Source organism: Chiloscyllium plagiosum, unplaced genomic scaffold (genome assembly GCF_037043375.1).
Source record: "Chiloscyllium plagiosum isolate Xiang-an unplaced genomic scaffold, Cpla_swu_hap1 HiC_scaffold_14, whole genome shotgun sequence".
Taxonomy (NCBI): Eukaryota; Metazoa; Chordata; class Chondrichthyes; order Orectolobiformes; family Hemiscylliidae; genus Chiloscyllium; species Chiloscyllium plagiosum.
In genome coordinates this window covers 47,800,710-47,826,940 of record NW_028270152.1, presented here as the reverse complement: position 1 = coordinate 47,826,940, position 26,231 = coordinate 47,800,710, and the positions used below count along the sequence as shown (strand labels likewise).

Here is a 26,231-nt window from a genome sequence, read left to right as displayed (position 1 = left end):
ATCTCATGCTGCAACATTAAGTTTATTTATAAGCTTCTTATATTTTTTCAATCATGTTTGCTATCACGTTGGTCAACATTGTCCTGGTTAGCAGTAATCATATACAATCAAGCAGCTTATCATGGTATACTATTAGCCCAGGCATACATTATTAATTTATTCTCAACAAAAGCAAGGCACATGCATAATTTTAGAACTGAATTCAGTCTTGTTTTTGAGGCTTGAATTTCCAGCCTTCCCTACTGTTAAATGTGTAGTGTTAGTTGAACTTGAGCAAAGAAGGTTAAAAAGAAATGCATTAATTGGCCTAATTCATACCTGTTAAGGTCTCCATCCATCTATATCAGTGTTACAACATATTCTCCTGAATGGACTTCATACCATGAAGTAAGTCCACAAAGGACCTGTTCAGGTACTGGGGTTGTTTACAAAGGCATACTCAGTAAATGGGCCACAAAGTTTGCTGTGTTTAGTAACAAGGCATCTAATTGAGTATGCTGATGATTCCTGCACCTACACAGCTTTCAGAGTTGAAAGGCACCATCCTCTTGTTTTCAACCATTAGCAAGATTTTATGCCCATTCAGAGGTAGGTGTGGAAGCAGGTGACTATAGAAATGAATACTAATGGGCTGTTGTGCAGGATTGCTGTTGGCAATTTTGGTTAGGAATGGGGAAGGGAGTGCTTGGTAACCTGCCCAATTTGCCAATTGATCTGTTAATAAGTTTGGAATTTTCATCAGGGTGCAATGATTGCACTGCAGGAGGAGGAATCAAGGTGCAAGCTGTCACGGCTATGCCACTCAAATAAGTTGACTCATAAAACTGTGATGGAGCCTCATTACACTTACCTATGGCCTTCTCCTATTTCTTATCGCTATGTAACTCCTTAGCAACATCCTCTGAGTTCAAGTCAGATCCCACATGTTGATCCCAATCACACATCTCTGGAACAGATGGGACTTGAACCTTCTTGCTCAGAGGTAAGGTCACTACCAATGTACAAAAATAGCAGTTGAATCTCATATACACACCACGAGTGGATTGGATTTGGACCTAGGCCACCTGGTTGAGGTAGCAGCTCCACCGCTCTCAAGCCCTCCAGTGCCTCTAAATGTTTATACTGTCTGACATTTAGCTGTGTAGAAATTTGCGGCAGCTAAAAACTGAAAAACTGAAGCCATTTTCTTTAGTCTATATTACAAACTCCGTTCACTAACCAAATACTCCATTCCTTGTGGTGTTATGCCATCACCAAGGTGTCAATTTTTATCTCTAACATCTCCCTGAATCTGCGCATGCCTTAGCCTCTGTTGAAATCCTTCTTCATGCCCCTGTTCTCTCTAGACTTGACTGTTCTAATATTCTTCTGGCTATCCGCTTCATCAACTTGAGATCTTAAAATATCTACTTTTTAAAAAAAAAACTCGTGCTGTTCCCTCAGTAGCCCTGTACGTCTAGGTCCCTATTGAATTTTAAAATTCACATCCATATTTATAAATCCTGTGTGACCTCATTCCTCATTATCTCTACAAAGTCCTCTACTCTTAGATCAGCTTAAAATCTCTATGCTCCTCCAATTCTGGCCTCTTCCCTAGTTTATTTGCTCCACCACTGGCAGCGATGATTTCTGCTACGAAAGCTTGAGTTCTCTCTCAACCATTATTCATATTGACCTACCATCCTTAAGATCCTTCTTAAAACCTGTATCTCTGAACAAACTTTTGATCATTGAATGTCATGTAGTTTGGTGTCAAATATTGTTTTGAAATGTACCTTCAGACCATTTACTAAATTAAAGCTGTTCTTACTTATAAGGCTACACTAGGAATGGCCTTTGCTTGCTTTCTATCCAAGAACATTGAGAGCTGCAGTCTATCAAGAGACTTCTACAGTGGTTAGGTAGGGTGTTCCAGAATTTTAACCTATTGATGACAGAGGATATATATTCAACTCAGATTGATGTGACTGAGGTGTTGTTGTTCCCTTGAGGCTGCTGCCTGCCTTCTTTCTTTGAAAGAGCTTTGGCAGTTGCTGTGATGCATCTTGTAGATGGTACACAATGATGCCACAAAATAGTTAAGGTGGTGGGTAAGGTAATAATATGTCTTGGATATTGTCAAGCTTACATCTTGTTGCAGATACACTTATTCAAGCAAATGGAGGATATTCTATCACTCACATAACTTGTGCCTTGTAAGATGGGTGGACAAGCTCTAGAAAATCAGGAGGTGAAAACTCCTGACAGGATACCCCAGCTTCTCAGCCACAATGTTTATTCAATAAACATACCAGAAACATTGTTTTTGAACTTATTTAAGAGTCAGCAGCTTATTTTTCCAGCTATTTTGGTTTTCTAAAAATTCACAGCTGACAGATGGAAACAGTTTAGGGTTTTACTAGACAAGAGATTCAGCAGATTACTGTAATTATAAAGGATAAAGCACAGCAATTTGTACCAGGCATGTACTGGCCACACTGTTAAATAAATTGGCATTTTAATGTGTTAAACTTGTAAATGTTACCCACAATTTCCCTTAGATTATGCCAATTTTGTTTCAAAGTATTTCAGCCTACTACAATTCTCCTGCACATTTATATGGCATATAGATACATTAAAAATCAGAGCTATCAAGGTTTATAGTATAGTTAAATCCCAATCAACTTACTTGTCTATCAGATTTTTTTTAGAGCAATGTAAACTAGTTTCAATGCCTGGGGCTCTCCTCATGTTCCTATATTTTTCTACATTTCTGATATTTAACTTTTCCTTAAAAGATGCAATGGTCTCTGCCTCAAGCAATCCAAACTACAGTGCTTATCACCCCTGTTTTAGTTTTCAGAGTAACAATTTCAAATCAATAACTAATTTATTCAGGAACGAGGCACACAGTGAACCTGGTTAAAAAGCGCACAGGAGACAGTGAAAACTTGAAGGGAACACAGTGCTCAGGACCTACAGGATGAGGGCATTCCAGAGTACGAAGTGTTCAGAAAAGATAGCAAAGGAAGAAATGGAAGAGTGTGGCAGTATTGATTCAGGAGAGCACTGCAGTGCCAGAGAAAGAGGATGTCAGTCAGTCCAAGGTCAGAATCAACTTGGCTAGAGCGAAGAAAGAAAATAAAGTGTGTGATTACATTCTTTGGTGTAGTCTGTAGACTACCAACTGAAGGGAAGGATGTATAGGCACAAATCTGCAGGGAAATTACAAGAGGTGCAAATATTTTAGTGTAGTTATAATAGGGGATATTAATTAGTTGAATGGAGACTGGGATAGTGATAATATATAGGGCAGAGAGACACAAGAGTTCCTAGATAGTGTTCAGGAGAATCTTATACAGCAGTGTGCGAGCGGTCCAACACGAAAAGAAGCATCACAGGACCTGGTTCTTGGAAATGAGTTGGGTCAAGTAGGTCATGTAGGAGAAAGTGAAGACTGCAGATGCTGGGGATCAGAGTCAAAAGGTATAGCGCTGGAAAAGTACAGGTCAGGCAGGGTCCGAGGAGGAGGACAGTTGATGTTTCGAGCATAAGTTCTTCATCAGGAATGTGAAGGGGCGCCCCAAGTGGGCTGAGAGATAAATGGGAGAGGATTGGGACTTGTAGGGAAGGTAGGTGCGAATGCAATAGGTAGACAAAGGTGAGGGAGAAGGTGATAAGGTGGAGTGGATAGATGGGAAAGACAATGGACAGGTCAAGAGGGCTGGGCTGAGTTGGAAGTTTGGGACTGGGATAAGGTGTCATCTACTGTATCCGTTGCACCCAACGTGGTCTCCTCTACATCAGGGAGACAGGACACCAACTTGGAGATCGTTTCAGAGAACATCTCTGGGACACCCGCACCAACTAACCCCATCGCCCTGTGGCTGAACATTCAACTCTCCCACTCCAACAAGGACATGCAGGTCCAGGGCCGCCTCCAACACCAAACCCTAACCACCCAACACCTGAAGGAAAAATGCTTCATCTTCTGCCTTGGGACCCTGCAACCACACTGGGTTAATGTGGACCACCAGTTTCCCCATTTCCTCTCCCCACACCTTATCCCAGTCCCAAGCCTCCAATTCGGCACCACCCTCTTGACCTGTCCATAGTCTTTCCCATCGATCCGCTCCACCCGATCACCTTCTTCCCCACTTTCATCTACCTATCACATTCTCACCTACCTTCTCCCCAGCCCCACCCCACTGCCCTTTATCTCTCAGCTCCCCCACCCCAGCCCACAAGACTCATTCCTGATGAAGAGCTTATGCCCGAAACTTCGATTCTCCTGCTCCTTGGATACTGCCTGACCTGCTGTGCTTTTCCAGCACCGCATTCTCGACTCTGATCTCTAGCATCTGTAATTCTCACTTTCTCCCAGAAATGGGAGGCATGTCAAGACAACTTTATGTTTAAGTGAAGTAGCATTTCAACAACAACTGCCGCTCCTTGGAAGATTCAGGCCATTATGTTAGACATCTGCATCTCAATTAAAACATTCCTTATGATTACAGATTCCTATGTCGGACATGATCTTCATCAATCTCTCTGGCTTTAATACTCTTTCGACAAGATGTGATGAAACAAGAAAGGGTGGTACAGTGGCTCAGTGGTGAGCACTGCTGCCTCAGCATCAGGAACCTGCGTTCAATTCTAGCCTCAGGCAACTGTGTGGAGTTTGCACAGTCTCCCCGTGTCTCCTCCAGTTTCATCCCATAGTCCAAAGATGTGCGGTTAGGTGAATTGGCCATGTTAAATTGCCCATAAAGTTCAGGGATGTGTAGGTTAGGTGCTTTAGTTAGAGGAATGGGTCTGGGTGGGTTACTGTCTGGAGGGTCAGTGTGAACTTGTTGGGTCAAATGGCCTGTGTCCACACTGTAGGAATTCTATGAAACAGTGCTGGACCTGCTTCTCAGAAATCAGGTGAGCCAAGTAGGTGGCCATTGTATAATAGGGCAGAACCTTATAGGAGCAAGGCAGGAGTTGCTGAGGCTTTCAGCTAGAAGGAGAGGCTGAATAGACTGAAGCTATTTTCCCTGAAGCGCCGGAGGTTGAGGGGTGATTTTTAGAGATTTATAAAATCATGAGGAGCATGGATAGGGTGAATTGCCAAAGTCCTTTTTCCATAGGGGAGTCCAAAACGAGAAGGCATAGGTTTAAGGCGAGAGGGGGAAGATTTAAAAGGGATCAAAGGCAACTTTTTCACACAGAGGGTGGTGCATATATGGAATGAGCTGCCAGAGGAAGTGGTGGAGACTGGAACAATTACATTTTAAAGGCATCTGGATGGGTTCATGAATAGGTAGGGTTTAGAGTCTTATAGGCCAAATGCTGGCAAATGGGACTTCATTAACATAAGATATCTGGTCGGCATGGACAAGTCAGACCAAAGGGTTTGTTTCCATGTTGTACAGCTCTATGACTCTCTGAATGAAGTGGGCAAGAATGAGACTTGTAGCAGAATTGCGTAAATGCAGTGTACTGGGTATCCAAAACCAAATTTTACACAAATTACACTGCTCCTTCCTTCATGTATTCAAGCCACTTTCCATAAAGCTGAAATGGTTTATTTTGTGACTTAACCTTATCTGCACTTACACTGCAAGTGTTGAAGCCCCCCAGGCGTGTCTACACAGCCTCAAATGCCAGTATTTTCTATTATCTAGCTAACGCCACTGCTCCTAATTTATCTTGTCAAAGTGTATGACCTCATATTGGTTCACCAACACAAGATAGATTATACACCAGAAACAGAAACCTTTGCAGGACAATGAGGAAAGCGTGGAAGAGAGCAAACATCACCATGATGGACTGAACTACCTTTCATGCTATGTGATTCCACCTAATTGCATCAACTACAAATATTTCATTTCAGTAGCTTAAACCTCCTGGTTTTTTTTTTATATATAGTCGTCCATGATGTTTGCTAACTCTCCACCTCTGTCATCAGACACCATGTTTCCAGTGGCTAAATCCAAATCTTTAATCTCTGGCACACATCACTTCTGAGCCTTATCTGAACATCCATTTGTCTTAACTTGTTGCTTCTTCTCTGTTAACCAACTTTTTAATGCATGCTGCTTTACTTATTCTTATACTACAAACTATCAAACTTTGGCTTTCAAACAAGCCTCTTTTGAGCTATCTTGTCAACCGTGTTCTGCAAAACCATATATTCTTATGTCTATTGCATTCCCATTATTGAAAAGTGATCATCTATTCCTAATAGAATTAAAGTATGTGCACATTTAGAAGTAAATGGGTTAATAAAAGATGACTCATACATAGTTGTTAAGCACAAGCCACATTGGGCAAATTCGAGTTTTCTTTTGCAGTCTAACCATCTCAAAAGGGTAACTAGGGAGAGAATAGGGCCCCTCAAAGATCAGCAAGGCGGCCTTTGTGTGGAGCCACAGAAAATGGGGGAGAAACTAAATGAATATTTTGCATCAGTATTTACTGTGGAAAAGGATATGGATGATATAGACTGTAGGCAAATAGATGGTGACATCTTGCAAAATGTCCAGATTCCAGGGGAGGAAGTGCTGGATGTCTTGAAACGGTTAAAAGTGGATAAATCGCCAGGACCTGATCAGGTGTATTCCAGAACTCTGTGGGAAGCTAGAGAAGTGATTGCTGGGCCTATTGCTGAGATCATCGATAGTCACAGGTGAGGTGCCGGAAGACTGGAGGTTGGCAAACGTGGTACCACTGTTTAAGAAGGGCGGTAAAGACAAGCCAGGGAACTATAGACCGATGAGCCTGACCTCGGTGGTGGGCAAGTTGTTGGAGGGAATCCTGAGGGACAGGATGTACATGTATTTGGAAAATCAAGGACTGATTAGGGATAGTCAACATGGTTTTGTGCGTGGGGAATCATGTCTCACAAACTTGATTGAGTTTTTTGAGGAAGTAACAAAGAAGATTGATAAGGGCAGAGCAGATGTGATCTATATGACTTCAGTAAGGCGTTCGACAAGGTTTCCCCATGGGAGACTGATTCGCAAGGTTAGATTTCATGGTATACAGGAAGAACTAGCCATTTGGATACAGAACTGGCTCAAAGGTAGAAGATAGAGGGTGGCGGCAAGGATTGTTTTTCAGACTGGAGGCCTGTGACCAGTGGAGTGCCACAAGGATCGGTGCTGGGCCTCTACTTTTTGTCATTTACATAAATTACTTGGATGTGAGCATAAGAGGTACAGTTAGTAAGTTTGCAGATGACACCAAATTGGAGGTGTAGTGGACAGCGAAGAGGATTACCTCAGATTACAACAGGATCTGGACCAGATGGGCCAATGGGCTGAGAAGTGGCAGACAGAGTTTAATTCAGATAAATGCAAGGTGCTGCATTTTGGGAAAGCAAATCTTAGCAGGACTTTTTCACTTAACGGTAAGGTCCTAGGGAGTGTTGCTGAACAAAGAGATCTTGGAGTGCAGGTTCATAGCTCCTTGAAAGTGGAGTCGCAGGTAGATAGGTTAGTGAAGAAGGCATTTGGTATGCTTTCCTTTATTGGTCAGAGTATTGAGTACAGGGGTTGGGAGGTCATGTTGCGGCTGTACAGGACATTGGTTAGGCCGCTGTTGGAATATTGCATGCAATTCTGGTCTCCTTCCTATCGGAAAGATGTTGCGAAACTTGAAAGGGTTCAGAAAATATTTACAAGGATGTTGCCAGGGTTGAGGATCTGAGCTACAGGGAGAGGCAGAACATGCTGGGGCTGTTTTCCCTGGAGCGTTGGAGGCTGAGGGGTGACCTTATAGAGGTTTACAAAATTGAGGGGCATGGATAGGATAAATAGGCAAAGTCTTTTCCCTGGGGTCGAGGAGTCCAGAACTAGAGGGCATAGGTTTAGGGTGAGAGGGGAAAGATATAAAAGAGATCTAAGGGGCAACTTTTTCACGCAGAGGGTGGTATGTGTATGGAATGAGCTGCCAGGGGATGTGGTGGAGGCTGGTACAATTGCAACATTGAAGAGGCATTTGGATGGGTATATGAAAAAGGAGGGTTTGGAGGGATATGGGCCGGGTGCTGGCAGGTGGGACTAGATTGGGTTGGGATATCTGGTTGGCATCTACGGGTTGGACCGAATGGTCTGTTTCCATGCTGTACATCTCTATGACTCTATCTCATTGTTGAGGATTTTAATGAAGATCAATTGCCATATTTTAGAATAATTTTGAGATTTAGGCTAAATATGTTATTACCTTGCAAAATTTATATGCATTCAAAGTGACCTCTGACTTTGTTATACTTTTCCAATCTTACATGCTGTAGTCATTTCTCCTCAATTGATCTTCAGCTCATCAGTTATTAACTCCATTTCATTTTCAGATAAATGAAACAACACTGGAAGCATCCTAATCTAAGAAGCAGTCTTCAGTACACTCTATAAATCATTTCCCATTGTAAACATTCATTATTTTTGTCTTTGTCAGGATGTGTTTTTGCACTACTATTGCTGAAAAAAAAGACATGATATTTAAGCTTTTCTATATCAGAACAGCAAGAAACCAATTTACTCTGCATGGAAAGAGTTGGATCATATTTGACATGGAGTTGCAGCAGGATCTGTTAACTGAGAAATATTAGCTCAATGATTAATCTCAGACCAGGCGGGAAGACTCTGAATGGTGAACACAAGCTCCTTCAGCCTACATAGAACAGTGCCTATGTGAGATCATATGTAGCTTTTAGCACACTCAAAGCTCATGCGATCTCAGCTAATGATTCTAAAATTGTCTCCAGTGTAATTTTTAGCACAGTCTGACCTATTTATCCAATAGCAGTATCACGTTTAATGTTCAATACTCTGCCCTCAGATTTGCAAGTACAGGTTTGGCCATGCTGTCCAGTCAAAGGCATGTGCTGCTTGATAGTGCACTCCCCTCCCCAGTCATCAAGGCATCACTCCAGCACCAAAGCTCATCAGCCATGTTACTTATTTGCGTGATATGCAGAATGTCTGTTTGGCTTGACTGCAGCATCATGTTATGGAGCAAACCTTTTGTGTGTTTACTGCAAAGTAGCAGCATGACATAACTACCTCCACAAGTTAGTCAAATTTGGAGAAACCGTCCTCTTTTACAGTATTCGGAGATATACTGGGCACCTGTCATGACTAAAACTTCCACAAGTTTGCATGAAATGTGAGTGATGATATGATCAAGGTAGCCATTATCATGTGGGACTGTTTTGATAAACCCTATCTTGCCATTACACTTACACATTAAGTAGCTGGCTACAGTGCTACTCACAATGTTACCATTATTAATAATCTTGTAGCACACAGAACTGCAGGAATCACATATATTAATCAGATAATGTAGGTTTTCAGTAAGTAGTAGATGACCATTTTCTGCTGAGAAAGGGAAGTGGAAGCTACCAGTCTTTACTTTTGCCCTATGGCGATGACTTTGCCAATCAGAATCTAGCTGGCCAGACTGATGTTAATCAGCTAGCTAATATTAACAAATAACAAACTAGTTAAATCTCCATACCAACTGTGGTCCAACTAAACTTCACCCTCTTCTCATGCTGTAAATATCTGTGATCCTTTTCAAAGTTTGGGTTTGTTGTATCCCAGTCATGATAAGTGCAAATTAAAAAGCAAAAAAAATCACTCAACACCAGATTATAATCCAACAACCACCTGATGAAGGAGCAGCACTCAAAAAGCTAGTGCTTCCAAATAAACCAGTTGGACTATAATCTGGTGTTGGGTGATTTTTAACTTTGTACACCCCAGTCCAACACCGCCTCATCCACATCATGCATTAACTTTGATGTCTTATGACCAATTTTAAGTGATACCAATAATTATTTGCTCTATTGTTCTTAGATATTACTCTACAAATCACCCTAAATTTTACCACTATGACAGGTTTCCCCTAATGAATACCAAGAACTACTGAAGAGAGACACATACATTCAGGTTAAGTATAAGAAAGCATTAATTCACTCAGAGTTGATTCTTAAAATAATGCCAATGGAAATATTGGGTGTATGTGACTTGAATGTCATTAGACCACCAGCATTTTGAAGAGTAATTAACAGCAGTTACAATGACCAGAGCATCAGAAAAGCAGGCCAGATACAGATATGGTCTTTTGAAGACTAAATATTTTCTGAGCTCCCATGGCAGGAAGGTATCTATGTATGCAAAGTATTTATGAAGACAGGAGAAGATGGCTGGGCGGTGTCAAATCAAAGAACATACTGTTTTGAAACAGCAGACATGCAATGTTACTCACAGTGTGTTATGAGCAAATTTATGCTGATTAAATAGGTTAATCTGCATTTGTATACAGTACCTTCAGAATTACAATGATCATTTCACATTCAAATTCTCTGTTATATGCATACTTAGGTGAAACTATAAATTAACAGAGTTGATTAGTGTTAATTTGTTGATGTTAAACATCCATGGCATGGCAAGATTTAAGAAAAAAAGCATTAAATTCTATTTTCTAAAAACAATCTTGCACAACCTCAAGCATTTTGTATTTGATAAGGTATTTTCAGAGGATAGTCATGACTATAATGTCAGATTGACAGTAGAGAATTTGTGCAAACAAGCTCCTTCAAGCAATAAACATTTTTTCTGTTCACTGGAGAAGGTGCTGATGAGGTGCATTCCTGAACTGCTGCAGTCTTTGGGGTGTAGGGACACCCATGGTACTGTTAGAAAGGGAGTTCCAGATGTTTGACCCAGCCACGCTTAAGGATATGTTTCTAACTCATGTTAGAGAACACAACCTCTCCCCTTTCAGATGATGGACGTTGAGAATTTGTAGGTTCTGTCTAAGGAGCCTTTGTGAGTTGCTGTAGTGCAGCTTGCAAATGATACACACTGTTGCTACTGTGTTGGTGAAAGGAGTGAATGTTAGATATTGTGGATGTGGTGTCAATCAAGTGATGGCTTTGCCCTGGATGCTGTCAAGCTTCTTGAGTATTGGAGCTGTACACATTCCAGTAAGTTCCATTACACTCATGATATATCATATAGTAAGGTTTTGGAAAGACAGGAAGCAAGTTATTCACCTGCTGTTGTAGCCACAGTATTTATATGTCTGGCACACAATGGTAACTCTCCGGGATGTTGATAGTGCGGGATTAAGTGATGATAATACCATTGAACATCAAGGGATGGTTAGATTATCTCTTGTTAGAAATGGTCATTACCTGGAACCCGTATAGTATGAATGTTACTTGCCACTTATCTGCCCAAGCCTTATCTAGATCTTGCTGCATTTGGATAATATCAGAGGTATCACAAACAGTGGCGCACACTGTGCAACCATCAGCAAACTTCCCCACTTCTGACCTAATGATGGAGGGGTGGTCATTGATGAAGCAACTGAAGATGGTTGGTCCCTGGTTCCAGTAAACTCCTAAAGCAATTTCCTGGGGCAGATACTTTGATGTTGTTCACTGAAGAACAAACATTGGTTAGCTCACTAGCTATAACTCACCTGTTCTCCCTTAAAAATTGCAAGGGATCTTCTACATGGGAACAATTTAACTTCTCAACTAAAAGACAGTGGTTCAGATTCTCTCAGTGTTGCAGTGGAATAGCAGCATTGGCTCTTTGATACAGGGATGGCAGGGCTATCAACTGACCTATAGCTGTCACCAATGCATTTCACTTTCTACTATTTTCACAGAAAATGTTTCCAGAACTTTAAGTTTTATCAGGATTCCCAAAAGCTCTTCTCCCACAGCTACCTTACACAGTTTGCCAAAATAACACTTCAATTCCTCTTTGCTGCCCCCCCACCCCATAAACAAAGGCACTGTTTAAGACAGCCTCTGAGATTGTAACAGTGAAATTTCAAGAGGCACTTAGGTTGGCTGATGACGATACAGTCAACATCATTCTTTGAGATTAATGGCACCACGGCTGACTACAAAGAACGAGAACAGACTTAAACTACACATTGTTAAATTAACTAAACTTTGCACTTGCACAAACATCAAAATCAATTTTTAGCACATTTTTTCTGACAAGAATTAATCTATTCTCTTTTTGCTTTCCATCTGTGTGACATTAAACCCTTCTGAACCTTGATGATAGATTTTTGAATCTGGCCCAATAAAGTGTCAAGACAAATACGTGAAGAGGAAAAGAACATCAAGGGATAGTAATTTCTGTTCAAAGTTGTGCCCTCATCGTGCATTAAAAAAAAACTGTACATTTTTAATCAAAATCTTACATCTTTTACATCAAGCACAGTTGAAATGGCACAGCTGTTAAACTTAAAAGTCTTACATTACTTGTGCCTGGTTTGCTCCAGGATCAGATTCATGAAATAGTAACAAATCATAAAACAGGGAACCTACCACTGAATGAAGAACAAATTGAAAAAAGAAAGTTTGTCTTTTCCTGCTGTTTTATTTATATGTGACCCAGGAGACTCCACAATATGAACCTAAATGGCCCACGAAGTCAAAAAGCTTGGATGTTCATTTCCCAGACTTTCATTTCCCTTTATTATTTTGGCCCCTTGCCCAGGAGTCTGTGGTGGAAGAGACAACAACCCAGAACCAAACCAACACCCGCTTTCATATTTCAACTACACGTTTGCTTGGATGGCCTAATGTGCAAGAAAAGACAATTGGAGACAAAAAGATGCCATGAGAATGATAAATTGATTACAATTACTCCTGCCTTAAATAGTCTCAACTCACACCAGTATGTGTTGCTACCAACAGAACGTGGTTTAGTATTTTGTAGGGAGAACAGGGTCATGGCATGCAACATTAAAAAGGTTCATGAATGATATAAAATATGACCACATTTGAACATGATTCAATTGCAATTATTTACCCGCTAATTACAATTTATTATACAATCATGGCTCAGTTGGCAGCTCACTCACTTCTGAATCATAATATAACTGCTTGAAGTCACACTCCAGAGCCTGAGCACAGACATCATGTGGAACAAGGAGCAAGCACTGCACTTTCAGAGGTATCACCTTTTGTATGAGCCATTAAACTGAGGACCTACTGGCTGGGGATGGTGAATATAAAAAATCCCATGACACTATTCTAAAGAGAATCAGGGGAGTTGTCCCCAGGTCCTGAACAATATTTATCATAAAAAGATTATCTGGTCATCATCACATTGCTGACTGTGGAAGTTTGCTGAGTGCAAATTAACTGGTGCAGTTCCCACATTACAACTGTGACTACACTTCATTAAGTACTTCATTGATTGGAAAGAGCTTTAACACGTCTGAGAATCATGAAAAATGCTACATGCAAGTAAAAACATATGTCATTTCACTTCTGCTCTAAAGAATGTTTACTGCTCACATAACTGAATGTGCAAACAATCTTTCAGAATACAATTGTTGCTACAACTTAACTGAAACAATATCACTCAAATAGCTATTCTTAGCTGCAGTGCTACTTTTTAACAACCACTTTTAACTCATTTCCAAGTTTATAAAAATTTAAGGAAGAAAACAAGGAATCTAGAGAGACTGTAAGCTCAAAAAGATCATACGGAATAAATGTAGCTTCTAATATTCTTTCCAACATTAGATGTGATTTTGATATTGGACAGCATTTATTCAATGATTCTGATTGTGCTAAAAGTTGTACCAGAAACCAATGTAAGATTATTTGTTGGGTTCACAGCATGATTTATTTGTGTGCATTGGAAGCTACAATTATTTACATGTAGGGCTCTGTTCTTTGTAAACCTAAAGAATATGTGCAAATTGCAACAGTTTGATGGGGAAAAGTGCTCTGAAGTTAGCCAATCCCTGCTCCAACCTCATGACAACACTCTGACCAATGACAGTTGACGTGTCTAGTTTGAATTTAATCAGCTCGTTAAGATAGTTAATAAATCTTGCCGCATCTCCACATGAACCATATTCCAACCAATCAACATCCTCTTCTCAAATTGTATAAATTTGTGCTTTCTTTCTAAATTGGTTTTCTTGCATTTTAATCCTGATGAGTACAAGACACAAAGCTTTGATTTCATGTCTCTTTTAGCAATGTTTATATTACGGTACAATTGCATATTGAAAAACAACACAGTATTGAAGATACCAAAACAATCTAGTCTTAAATCCAGAAAGGTAGAGTTTCTGTTTTCCTTATGTCGCATGCACACGCTTACTCCACAGGGTTATACCTCATTTACCCAGCTCCAGTGATCTAAGAAGCATAACTTGCATGACTGCCACAAAGCAGGTATCATAATTAAGTTTCAAATTGCTTTCTCCATCTACAATGTACTTAAAAACAAATGGGAAGAATTTCAGCCTTCAACGAGAAGCTTCTAAATTCAATAAGCATTAAAGAGCCAAGATGATGGCTTGGTCTTCAATAAACCCACAGACTAAAACAATAGGGATATTGCAGTATCAAGTTGACTACACAGTGACAATTCAGTTTCAATCTTCCATTTAAAATATATAATTTTAAGGTCACAATGATCTCACTTTTCTCTTTAAGAATGATGAGAGGGAAATCTAGTCAATGGGTTCAGCCACGTTAGACTAAATCCAAGTTCTAATTTTAACCTAACCAGCAAGGTGAAAATGGCATGAGGTTTGATTGGACATGTTTAACAACCCAGTCGAGTTTATGCTCGATGGATTCCAATGCAGTACAAAAATAGGCGGTTTCTAAAATGGATGCCTGACTTGAAACTGTTGTATTTCCACCAGGCAGGTTAGGTTAACATTGGGGTTTTAGTTTCCCTGAAGTATTATAAATATCATGTCAGCTGGCCCTGTTCAGATATTTTTAAAGGAGAAAAGAAAGTAAGGCCTTACCCAGAAATCCCTTGTGTTTCCCAGATGTTTTTCAAAACTGGTAACACCTTTCCACTGGCAGTGGTGGTGCCTGTCTGCAAAGAACCATCATCAAATTTAGAGAATGCTGTCAACAAGTCAGTCTTCTCAACAACTTACATCTTTATGCTACAATTGTGATCATTGTACCTTGTTTGAATTGGGTGAATCATTCCTGTGTCAGAAATCTGCTACAGAATAGTCTTCCGACAAAATGTATTTTATGAATCTATGAACAGAGTAGACTAATACCTTGATAAGTAATAGATTGACTGCATTATATCAAAGATGCAATCCTAAAATAAACCCCAGTTCAATTATCATTTTTTGTTTATTAAGAAAATTGTTGACCAACATTGTCACAAATTTTGTATCACAGCAGAAAAATGCTGCAGAAATACTTATTTAAAAACATTTACCACAATATAATTATGTTTTATGGGTTTGGTGTTCATAGTTCATTCATTAGGGTTCCCGATCTTATTTCACAATATTAAGGGTTATTATATTTTATTCAGAAAGGTATAAAAGACATGGAACTGTCATGAGTAATTCGCAACACCATTTTATCTTTCCTGCAGTTGTATTCCACAATCTTACCTTAGCTAGCATGATTCTTGTCTTTGCTAGGTCGAGAGGGGTAGTGACTGCTGCTGCAGATGCACCTGAAAATAGAAAACACAGGTTTGTCAAAAAAAAATATAAAACCTATTTCATAATTGAACCTAGAAGTTAATATCAGGCTACAAAGCTATATATATCACCTCAATTATCTATCCATTTTGATTTTAAGACACAGAATCAAGTTGAGAAAATGTCAACTGATATTAAAGTAGAAGGGGCTCTTGAGTCAAAGTGGTAGCATCCCTTTATCTGAGCCAGGAGGCCCAGTTTCAAGTCCCACTTGTCCTACAGGTGAGTAATAACACCTTTGAACAGACTGATTGAAAAATATGTGTAATTACAACTTATTAAAAGAGGAAAGAATAGTGTCCAAAAGGATATCAAAATAATCTTAAGATAGCCTTATGCAAGTGACCACCATCTAGTCGCTTCGGCAAAATCATCCTGATTAAGTTTTGTGTCCAAAATCACAAGTGTCAGAAACTGGAAACAAATCTGAGTGAAGCAATTGGACCGTAAATAGTGGGCCTTTTTCTTCTACTAATTTTACGTCTGTGACTCTTCTCAGCAGTTTGTCTTCACTACAGACCAGGCAAGATTCAAGTGCAGCTAACTAACAGCTCAGTAGGAACCTTAAGTAACAATGGAGAAGAAGCAAAATAATGGAAAGTGAGGAATTATAATGAAGAGTAACTGGAATCAATGTTAACTCTGCTTTCTTTTCGCAGATGTTGTCAGACCCGTTGTGTTTCATCAGTAATTTCTGTTTTTGTTTCAAGTCTCCAGCATCAGTTCTTTATTTTAAAACAAAATGACACAGTTTTACACTAGTAACTAAGGAACACATACACAAAACAAAAGTAAAAACAAACCAAAACCCAATAACAAACCATTCTTAAGTTTTCTAAACAATACAAAGACAAGAATGCGGATAGAAGACAGACAATGGATCCTATTTCATGATTTTTTCTGTGGTCAAAATCTTTTTTTGTCAATACTGCTTCATCATCAATTTTGGATGGTAGTTCTTGACTTAATCCAAATTGTCTCAAGTCATTGTCTAAGTAAGCTTTCTATTTCAACAGGACAGTGCGTAGAGATAAAATCAACAAATAAAATTGTTGTTTAAATTCTTAAAATCTTACAGCCTAAACTCCAGGCTTGAAGGCAATAAAAGGACTCAAGGTTCATTAAGAAGCAAAGCAGTTAAATTTCAGTTTCTTCACTAAGAAGTTGATGAATAGACATTGAATGGATTGACAGAGGAGGAATTGTTAATGCATGTTGCCTGCAAATGTTAGAAAGAATTCAGGATGAATTCCTGAAAAAGGGCCTTTGCCCGAAACGTCGATTTTCCTGCTCCTCAGATGCTGCCTGACCTGCTGTGCTTTTCTAGCCCCACTCTAATCTTGACTCTAATCTCCAGTATCTGCAGTACCCACCTCTGCCTTCATAATTTTGCAACAAGTGATTAAGGGAGTCTCTTTCTTATACTTTGTAACTTTTAAGTCCCATATGGAAACCTCTTATAACAATCAGTGTAATACCACCGTTTACTTCATCCATATCCCTAATAAATGGATGTTCGTATGCAATTTGTGGAAATAATTAAATGATTCATCTTGTATAAAGCGACTAATATGAGGGAGCTATGAGTGAAACAAAATAAACCACTCACCTCTAATCTAATCTATCACAACTCATTTACAACACTTGTGAATTAGGCAGCAGGCACCAAGTTACCATAACCCACCAATTCCTGATGAAGGGCTTTTGCCCGAAACATCGATTTTCCTGCTCCTCGGATGCTGCCTGAACTGCTGTGCTTTTCCAGCACCACTCTACTCCAGAATCTGGTTTCCAGCATCTGCAGTCATTGTTTTTACCTAAACCACCAATTCCCAACATGGATACTCTGCTTAATCCTTCACTGATGCAGATGGAACATTATAGCTGTTACTTAACTTGAAAGCAGGTAAATTTCATTTTTAAAGCCTTCCTGCATAAAAATATGGCCTGTTTGATTGATCTTTTGCCCACTGAGGTGAAGAAAAACATAACAAATACAGAAAACATATACCAGTGGAGTATTTCCTTCATTTGAATAACTCATACAAAAATTAATTCCAGAGTGCAAATGCAAATAATACACCTGAAGTTGAACATAAAGCCACTCTGCATCACCATTAACAATACAAAACTAATCCAAACCCACTGACACTAAGGACTATTAGGGATTTTACAGTCAAAAACGAAACAGAAAATTGCAACTTATTTTCTAACTGGCATTAATGAGAACTCCAGGTATTGGTCTGAGGTTAACAGTGTTTATTAACTTGCACAAGGAACTCAAAACTTTCTACGCCAGGACGGGCACTGAATTGCAGCACTGCAGAAAACTTGCAGCCTTAGCTAATAATACTACTGATAATACTACTAATAATACTACTACTAATAATACTAATACTACTACTGATGGCTAACTTTATTAACCAAAATCAAAATTATTAGGAAATGTTCTAATTGCTTCTTATAGTCTTTGAGAGATCATTCATTTAAAGTGATGATATCCTCTTCCAATTAAGTATCTAAATTACACTGAAGAATATTAGGAGTATTATAAGTTATACAGCTTTAAAGTAATGACAGGTTTGCAAGAAATATTCTTCTAAGTGGGTTGAGCATGGGTGAGTATGCTGACGATAAACCTAATTTTCAATACTTGACAATTCACAATTTTATTCATTCAATATTCAGTTAAACAGCATCCATATTAAAAAAAAAAGACAGGTTTAACCAGTTGTCCTATGGATCAGACTTACAACCAGCATACCATATTTATAAATCTCAGTGTCCCAACATTTTTCCTTCTAGAATATTTTATCACAAGACTCTACTGTGGTGGATGAACCATCCTTGTCAACTTAACATTATTTTTGTAAAGTTACTCTATGCAAATCAGCTCAATTTGGCAATGAGTTGGCAACCACAGCAGGCGTCATTAATTAGTGCATGTCTTGAGCCACGCTATTGTCTTTTCCCCAGTTAGTGGCGGGTAAGCAACTGGACATTCTCAGCTCTTTGGAACAGCATGACTGCCTTCACTGATCATTCATACAGTGAAGTACAACAATTGACAGCCACATAGGATATCTATGAATGTTTTTTTTCTGGAAATACCAATGGTTGTGTCACCCAAAGGAAAAACAACTAACATAGGAAGAATGAGAGTGTCTGCATCGTATTTTAAATGGTGCAATTAAACACAGGCTGTCAAAGATAAGTGCGATCATCCCCCATGAAGCTGGATAATTTGTAAATTGCAAACTTGCTATGTGTGCCTAGGCTAATATATAATAATCAGTGCACATCTTCCAACTGTGAATTAGTTTTTAGAAGTAAATATTTTTCAATTAGACAAAATCAAGTATTAAAATCACTTGCTGAGGGGCAAAGCAACCCTCAAGCAATATACAGACTTGTCAGATATTGAATTTGACAGCAACAACCATGGCTCTTTCTGCTAATGTGCATTGAAAGCAACTCGATGCTTGAGTGTTGGACAGTAGTCCACATTATAGATGCTTGATACACAACATAAATTATTAATTTTAAATTAGAGATGAGAGTTCAGTCCAGTAGTTGAATTGTTCATCAGGAATACCACTAAGTGCAAAAAACTATATTTCTGATGTTAATACTGGAGTCGGTACTTTCTTGGTATGAAGCAATCTTGACAACTCAGGCATAAGATAAAAGAAAATCAAAGTAGAATACATTTTAAACTGCAAGTATTACATTACTCTAAATAATAAGTTCCTCACACAACTAAATACTCCATATCTCCCCAAATTGGTGTCTCTTAAAGATCCAAGTGGCACTGCTATTTACTCTCCAGAACTCAGTTATGCATCCAAATTCAGCTTTGAGGTGGACACCTCATATGAACAGGATTTTTCCAAATTTGTTACTGTTTCCACATAAACTCACACAATTGCCAACAAATGTACAAAACACCAAAATTCCACACAGATAAAACTGAATTTGGTGCATTTGATGAGAAATTTACAGTCATTCACTTTGAGGAAAATAAAAGAAATTAAGTGAGCTCACTCACGGAAAAAGTCAAGGGCCTCAAAATTTCAAGACTGTTAAGGAGACTGACAAATCTGACAAGAAAGTTAGTCAACATGATAAAATGTTTTAAATGCTCAAGAGGAACAAATTTTAAAAAAGAATACCAAGCTAATAATAAGAATTAAAATCTGGGGAAATACTGATCAACATTGGACCCTGTGCTTCTAGAAAAGGAAAGAGTTGAGAAATACTGCAAAATGTCAAGGCACCATTAACCGATGTTACTCAACAAAGTGTGGCCAATCAATACTGTTGTGAAAATTTGCTTGTTGTTATGTTTTTCTTATTTGCTCAATTTTAAACGTTGGATCAATTATTGTTATAGCTCTGAACAGGGCTAGCATGAAGTGATTCTGAAAAGCAGCAAATGTGTACAGAAGCTACAGAAAAGAATAGTGCTCACCTAAGCAGCATGTGGTCACATGCAAAGGATGTGTTCAGTTACATTAGTAATGTCAAGTTTCACTGGACAGATTAGCAGAGTAATACATGTTGCATGAAAGAAAAAGTGTTTAAAGAAATAATCAAATCATGAAAAAATGTCAGCTTGAGAAAAACACTTTTCTAGGGATTCAACAATCCCCAAATAATTCTTTTGTTTTTAGGCTTTTCCAGAGCACAGCACAGGTGTTGGTGCCCTGTAGCTTCAGTGGAGAAACAAATGGCATGTTTTCAGCCCTCGAGGTCCATGCAGCAGCACTGCCATGTTCCTCACTCCAATTAATCTGTTCTTCTGTCAAACTTGTCACATGAACTGTTAATCATGAATCCTTGTTGATATGCCTTTAAACCCCTAAAGAACAGACAGCTGCACAGCTGAGGATTCAGTACAGGCCTCCTCCTTACTGAGAGATTTGTAAATATTCCTTTAACAAATGCAAAGGCCCAAGTGACAGCTTCTATTTTCACACAGTTCAAATTTGCCAAGAACAAACTGCCTGTCCTTCATTCAAACACCTTTCCCTTCAACCTTTACTCTTCTGTGGACCTGCCCAGCTCTGAACATTATTTCCAAATCATCGTTGGAATTTCAAAAGAATGTTTCTGCTAACTTGATTTTTTGGCATGCTTCCCTCTCCCAGCCCTCCCAGAATAGTATTTAATTTAATCCTCTGCACCTGCAAATGCTCCACAGACTGCAGCTTGCCAAGAATCAACCGCACGATTCTGCTTCCATGACCACACGGCCTGCAGTTGAAAAAAATAACATTACTCGTTATATTTCAAATCATTTGAAAGCCCAAGGGGTTTGCTGAAAATAATATGAACTTATCTCACAAAGTGTGTGGCTATTTGTGAGCTTTGACGCATCCAACTTCCCAAGGAATTTAAAAATGTTTTAAATACACAGGCAACTTTAAAAAGCTTTGCAATACACTCACCCTATAACAAGAGTCAAACTTAACAAAAAAGGTACGACCTTTAGTCTTGCAACTGCACTGGAATCTTTCAAAGTGTAATCTGTTTTGCAACAGGCAAATTGCTGTAATACCTTTTAAAACAAATGTGGTGCTTAGTTACTGCTGAAATATGGGCTGCCATTATAAAAGTTCATTTTGGCATGGAGTCAGATATATTTCTGCTTAAGCCAATGCATTTTGCCTAAGAAATGATGACGATGATCACGGTGCGTTCACGGGACAATGGAAGAAAACACCAAAAAGAAGTGAAGTTTGTGTGAGCAGATACGCTCCTGATGGGTTGGGGTTGACACTGGTTGGGGCAGGGGCAGGTTTAGCACATAGGTGATGTAAACAGCAGGTGGTTATGTTTTAAGCCTTTTTTGATGGAGATCCAACAAAGAGAGGTGGGAGGGGACAGGAAAGTGGGGCAGTGGCGAGTGCAGAAGCACTGGGCTGAGAACAATGAGAGGTGATAGGTGAAAGGTTATTGTGGTTGCCAGGAAGGTGGATTTGAAGTTACAAACATATCAGTCTGATTTTATTAAATGGCAGAGTAGCGTTGAACGATTAAATTGGCTATTGCTGCTCCTTGTTCATCTGTTCATAACAAGTGCTCAAATGCTGACACTAAAGTGGCAGGCAGCAAAGGTCAATGAAACACATTGGGAGAACCAGCCATGGAGTAAGAAAAGCAAAAGAATGAAGATAAATGGTCAGGTCTGGGCCACTGCTACATGTTGGGGACCAATTAAAAAATAGCCACCAGGTGTGACAAGAAACAAGGCTACTGCATTTCTCACATTAAAACGTAAAATCTTATTAATGTAATACCTACAGGTATGGCACGAAGCTATGACAGCTAATGCTTGGCATTTTAATATTAGAGACCCCAGGGGATATTTACATGTTCATTTTCAAGGATATATGTGACAATATACAGCATTAATGTGCCGATGACATTTTGTGGAGTCATAGAATTATGAAGCATGGAAAGAGACGCTTCAGTCCAATGCATCTGCATCGACCAGATATCCTAAAATAAGCCAGTCCTGTTTGCCAGCATTTGACCCACATCTCTCTAAACCTTTCCTATTCATATACCCATGCAGATGCCTTTAAAAAGTTATAATTGTACCAGCCTCCACTATTTCCTCTGACAGCTTGTTCAATACTCATACCACCATCTGCATGAAAACAATTACCCCTCAGGTCCTTTTTGAATCTTTCTTCTCTCACCCTAAACCTATGCCCTCTGGTTTTCGACTCTTTTCCTGGGAAAAAGACTTTGGCTATTCACCCTATCCATGCTCCTCATGTTTTTATAAACTTCTACAGGGTCACCCCTCAGCCTCTGAGATTCCAGGGAAAAAGCCCACCCAATCAGCCTCTCCCTTTAGCTCAAACCCTCCAATTCTGCCAACATCCTTGTAAATCTTTTCTGAACCCTTTCAAATTTAACAACATTCTTCCTACAAGAAGGGCAACCAGAATTGAACACAATATCCTTAAAGTGACCTCAACAATGTATTGTACAGCCACAACATGACCTTCCAATTCCTATACTCAACCTTATGACCAATAATGACATGTCTGACAAATGCATTCTTCACTACCCTGTCTACCTGCAACTCTACTTTTGAGGAACTATGCACCTGCACCCTTCGGTCTCTTTGTTTAGCAGCACTATTAATTGTGTAAAGTCCTGCCTTACCAAAATGCAATACCTCACATTTATCTAAATTAAACTCCCCCTGCCATTCCTCGGCCCATCAGCCCACCTGAGTAAGGTCCTGTTCTATCCTGAGATAACCTTTTTTCACTGTCCATTACACTACCTGTTTTGGAGTCATCAAACCTCCTATATTCACATCAAAATCATTTACATAAATGATGAAAAGCAAAGGACCCAGCACCGATCCTTGCAGCATACTGCTAGTTTTGTTACGAGTTCACAAAGAAATTGTGTGTGAATGACTTTAAGGGCATTTGTGTGGCAGAATCAGGTGGCCTTGTAAAACTTGCCAAATTTAAGTCGGTGCATTAAATTCAATTTACATGTACACATGTGACAGAACTAAAGAAAACATTCCTCTTTATATCTGAAGAGGAGGAAGAATTTTACCTGAGAAAGTAACTTTAGCAGCATGTATCAATCCATTATTCTCTCTCTGATAGGATTTTTATTTGTAGCGATTCGTAATAAATGAAATACAATAAAGTCCCTTCACAATAAAATTGATCACACATGGCTCTGAGAGCTCTTGTGCCAAACTAACCCTGCAGTATAGTCTGTGGACATGGAAGAAAAAGCTAAATTATACAGTGGTGAATTCCAGTTTTCATCTTCATACCATCAGCAAGGGTGACCATAAAGTAAAATGGTGTTAGTTCTGTTAATAATTATACATGACTATACCACAATGATATTACTGGCCTGCCACCATCAATGCACCAGTGGAGTAAATGAGGTGATGCCACTGCTACATGGGAACACTATACAGCACCGAAAAGAATGATAGCTATTGTGCATTTTGCGTATATCACCATCAGTACAGATATAAAAACGAAGCAGGCTGGCAGTCAGATTTGTAAGGCCATATTATCTTCTGTCTGCCGGTGGCAGAGAGTGACTGAAGCTTCTATGCACTCGTTCACTTCACAAAGTTTCACAGGCTATCTCCAAAACATTTCTACTCCCACGACAAAACCTACAACAACAGGAGTCTTCAGATACACATTAAAGATGTAATTTAAGTTCCCATGCATACGATGTCTGGTTAAGATGCCATAAACTATCTATAATATCATTTGCATGACATGTCACAACATCACACCAGCTTTCTGCCAGGAATAAGCAGCGTGTTTACACAAAGACCCACAACTGTCAGAACAGCATGAAGTAATCAGATTGTTTTTGAAAGGGTGCTATTCTCTCCCACCATCATATGCAGTTTGCCTAAAAAATTATGGTCCAAATACTATTTCTGAAACAGGCTTAAGTGCCGTGTCAGTGTCACGTGTGCTACACTATGTTGCAGATTGAATAGAGGACTTTGTTTTCTACTTCAAAGCTTCTTGTCACAGAGAACCATTCCAGTCTCCTGTTCTTTCCTTATGAATAACAAATTTCAAATAAATTCACTGCTGCTGAGCCGAGGAACCCACACAGCAGGTCTCTGTTAAGCTTCTCGGATAGTCTTTCACTTTAACTCCTCCCTGTTCACTATTCTTGCTTAGGTTTTGTCTTTTGTTTTTACTTTTGCATGTTAAAAATCAGATTGTGCTTCATTTTAAGAAAGGGGGCGTTTAAATTTCAGAAAGCAGGCAGAAGTAATTAAAGCAGGTTAATTTTTTTTTTAGGCATTCAAAGTGGAGGGGATCAAATCTAAGTCCACTGGAAGCTTCAGTATATCCACAAATCCCTTGGACTATTCAATATCTTTTCTATCAACCAAACAACATGATTCTCAGATTATAATATCCATAAGAGTAGCATCCAATGAAACTCTACTGATAAAACAGTAACAGGAAATAAAGATGCATCTGGCATACTTCTCCATTTGGTGATGAAATTTAACCCACATTTTCTTTGGAATTGCTGCCTACAATCTGACAATTTATTCAATGAACTACACCCATTAAACATTTTTGTCCCTTAAAGCTAAATCATATATTAAAAAGTTTGTTTTATGTATTCTTTTAAACATAAAACCTGCTCCCTTATAACCTGCTATTTTAATCTGTAGGTGTGTTTATCCACACCATTCAGATTTGATGTTACATTAATTTGTGGGTGGAGCTAGTTCACCGAGCCACATGAACCGCACAGACGACTGGTATGAGACACATCCTTTTTCAATCAGGGGTCACAGAGAACAGCTAAATTCAAATATTGTGAACGAACCCAATTTTTATTTGTTTTGAATATGTAGTTGCCTCTTTTCCTAGTTGATTGTAGACCAATGACCGATGGATCGGGAAGAACTTAAACCCAGTGTAGTGATTGTACAAGGTCAGCAGGTAAGACCTCAGAGTATATGATGTCCCTGATTGGGGTTTTTAATCAGGGAGTGCTGGTTGACAGATATAAACATGAGTGTCAGAGTTTCTGTTCGCTCAGGGCTGGCTTTGAGGGGCTGAATCAGTGTCAAGTACTTTCCACATGCAAATAAAGAGTGACTTGGCGATGAGACATACCACCTCTGAGGAGTCATTTTACCTAGCTCACTAGTCATTACCAAAGGCCCTGTTGTCAGGAAAGACTAGACTCCATGTGATGGGAATTGCACACTTAATTTACTGAACTCCCTTCTACTTTTTCTTCGACCTACTATGCCACTACCATCCTGTTGATGGGAAAGACTTCAATGTTTGAAAAATCAGAAAGTGAAAGCAGCAATGTTTGTCATATTTTTCTAAAATCCTAGTTAGTGGTTTCTGCACTGAGGTATATGTGCATTGATGTGGAGCCTTGAGAGTTAGGTGCAGCTGCAAACATGGAGGCAGGCAGAGGGAAGGGGGAGTATTGGAATGCCATGACACAGGACAGAAACCAGCACGGGGAAAAGCAGGAGAGATAGAAGAAAAGGAATGGAATAGCTATGGCATGCAAAGGATGGTTTAGCAAAGGGGTTTAAAAGATGTACTGAAGCCACACAGATCTCAATTCCTTTTTAATTTCTCAGGATGTCTGCCATTGTTCGCAAGGTTGGTGATAATGGTCCATTATAACAACTTATATTTATGTAGCATTTTTGGTGTTAAAAATTCCACAATGCACAAAACAGATGAGCGAAAACAAGAATTAACAGAGTTAAGTACAGGTTATTAAAAATTGTTCAACACAATGTTTATTAAATTTTAAAAGTATTGAACATGAAGGGAAAAGAGGCACAGGCAGAGGGGATAATCTAACAATCGTGTAACAAAAAACTTTCTGGTTGGCATAAGAATCTCGGCCATTATCATAACGGGCATATTGGGTGACCAAGTGCGGGTAACTGAAAGTTGGAGTCATGTGATAAAGCCTCTCGGAGAGTATCCAAGAAGAGCTGGCAATCCAAGCATGGGATCCGAGTTTATGGTACAAAGAAAAAGTGGTGACTATATCGGCATGGACTCCGCACAAATACAGAAATTAAACCAGTGCTGAAACTAAGTTATTTACATCACAAAAGTGTTAACCTACCTTAAGAAACTCCCACAGAGGAAACTGGACCAGAGCAAAGGGAATCTGAAAGTGAAAACCAAAGAGATCAGCAAGTT

At 39.2% G+C, this 26,231-nt stretch overlaps 1 protein-coding gene across 6 annotated transcripts in view; it reads right to left on the bottom strand.

The window, feature by feature from the left end:
* The window catches only part of slc25a26 (solute carrier family 25 member 26), a 203,286-nt gene that overhangs the window by 379 nt on the left and 176,676 nt on the right, over positions 1-26,231 (bottom strand). For 5 of the 6 annotated variants that reach the window (XM_043708292.2, XM_043708297.2, XM_043708301.2 and 2 more), the window contains 4 exons: positions 26,155-26,199; positions 20,682-20,751; positions 15,403-15,467; positions 14,785-14,858 (listed from right to left, as the gene is read on the bottom strand). In XM_043708292.2, coding sequence (XP_043564227.1) covers positions 14,785-14,858; positions 15,403-15,467; positions 20,682-20,751; positions 26,155-26,199 — 254 coding nt within the window. Of the gene's footprint in view, positions 1-14,784; positions 14,859-14,898; positions 15,032-15,402; positions 15,468-20,681; positions 20,752-26,154; positions 26,200-26,231 lie in introns of those variants that run through there. The other variant, XM_043708299.2, reaches the window with a different exon arrangement.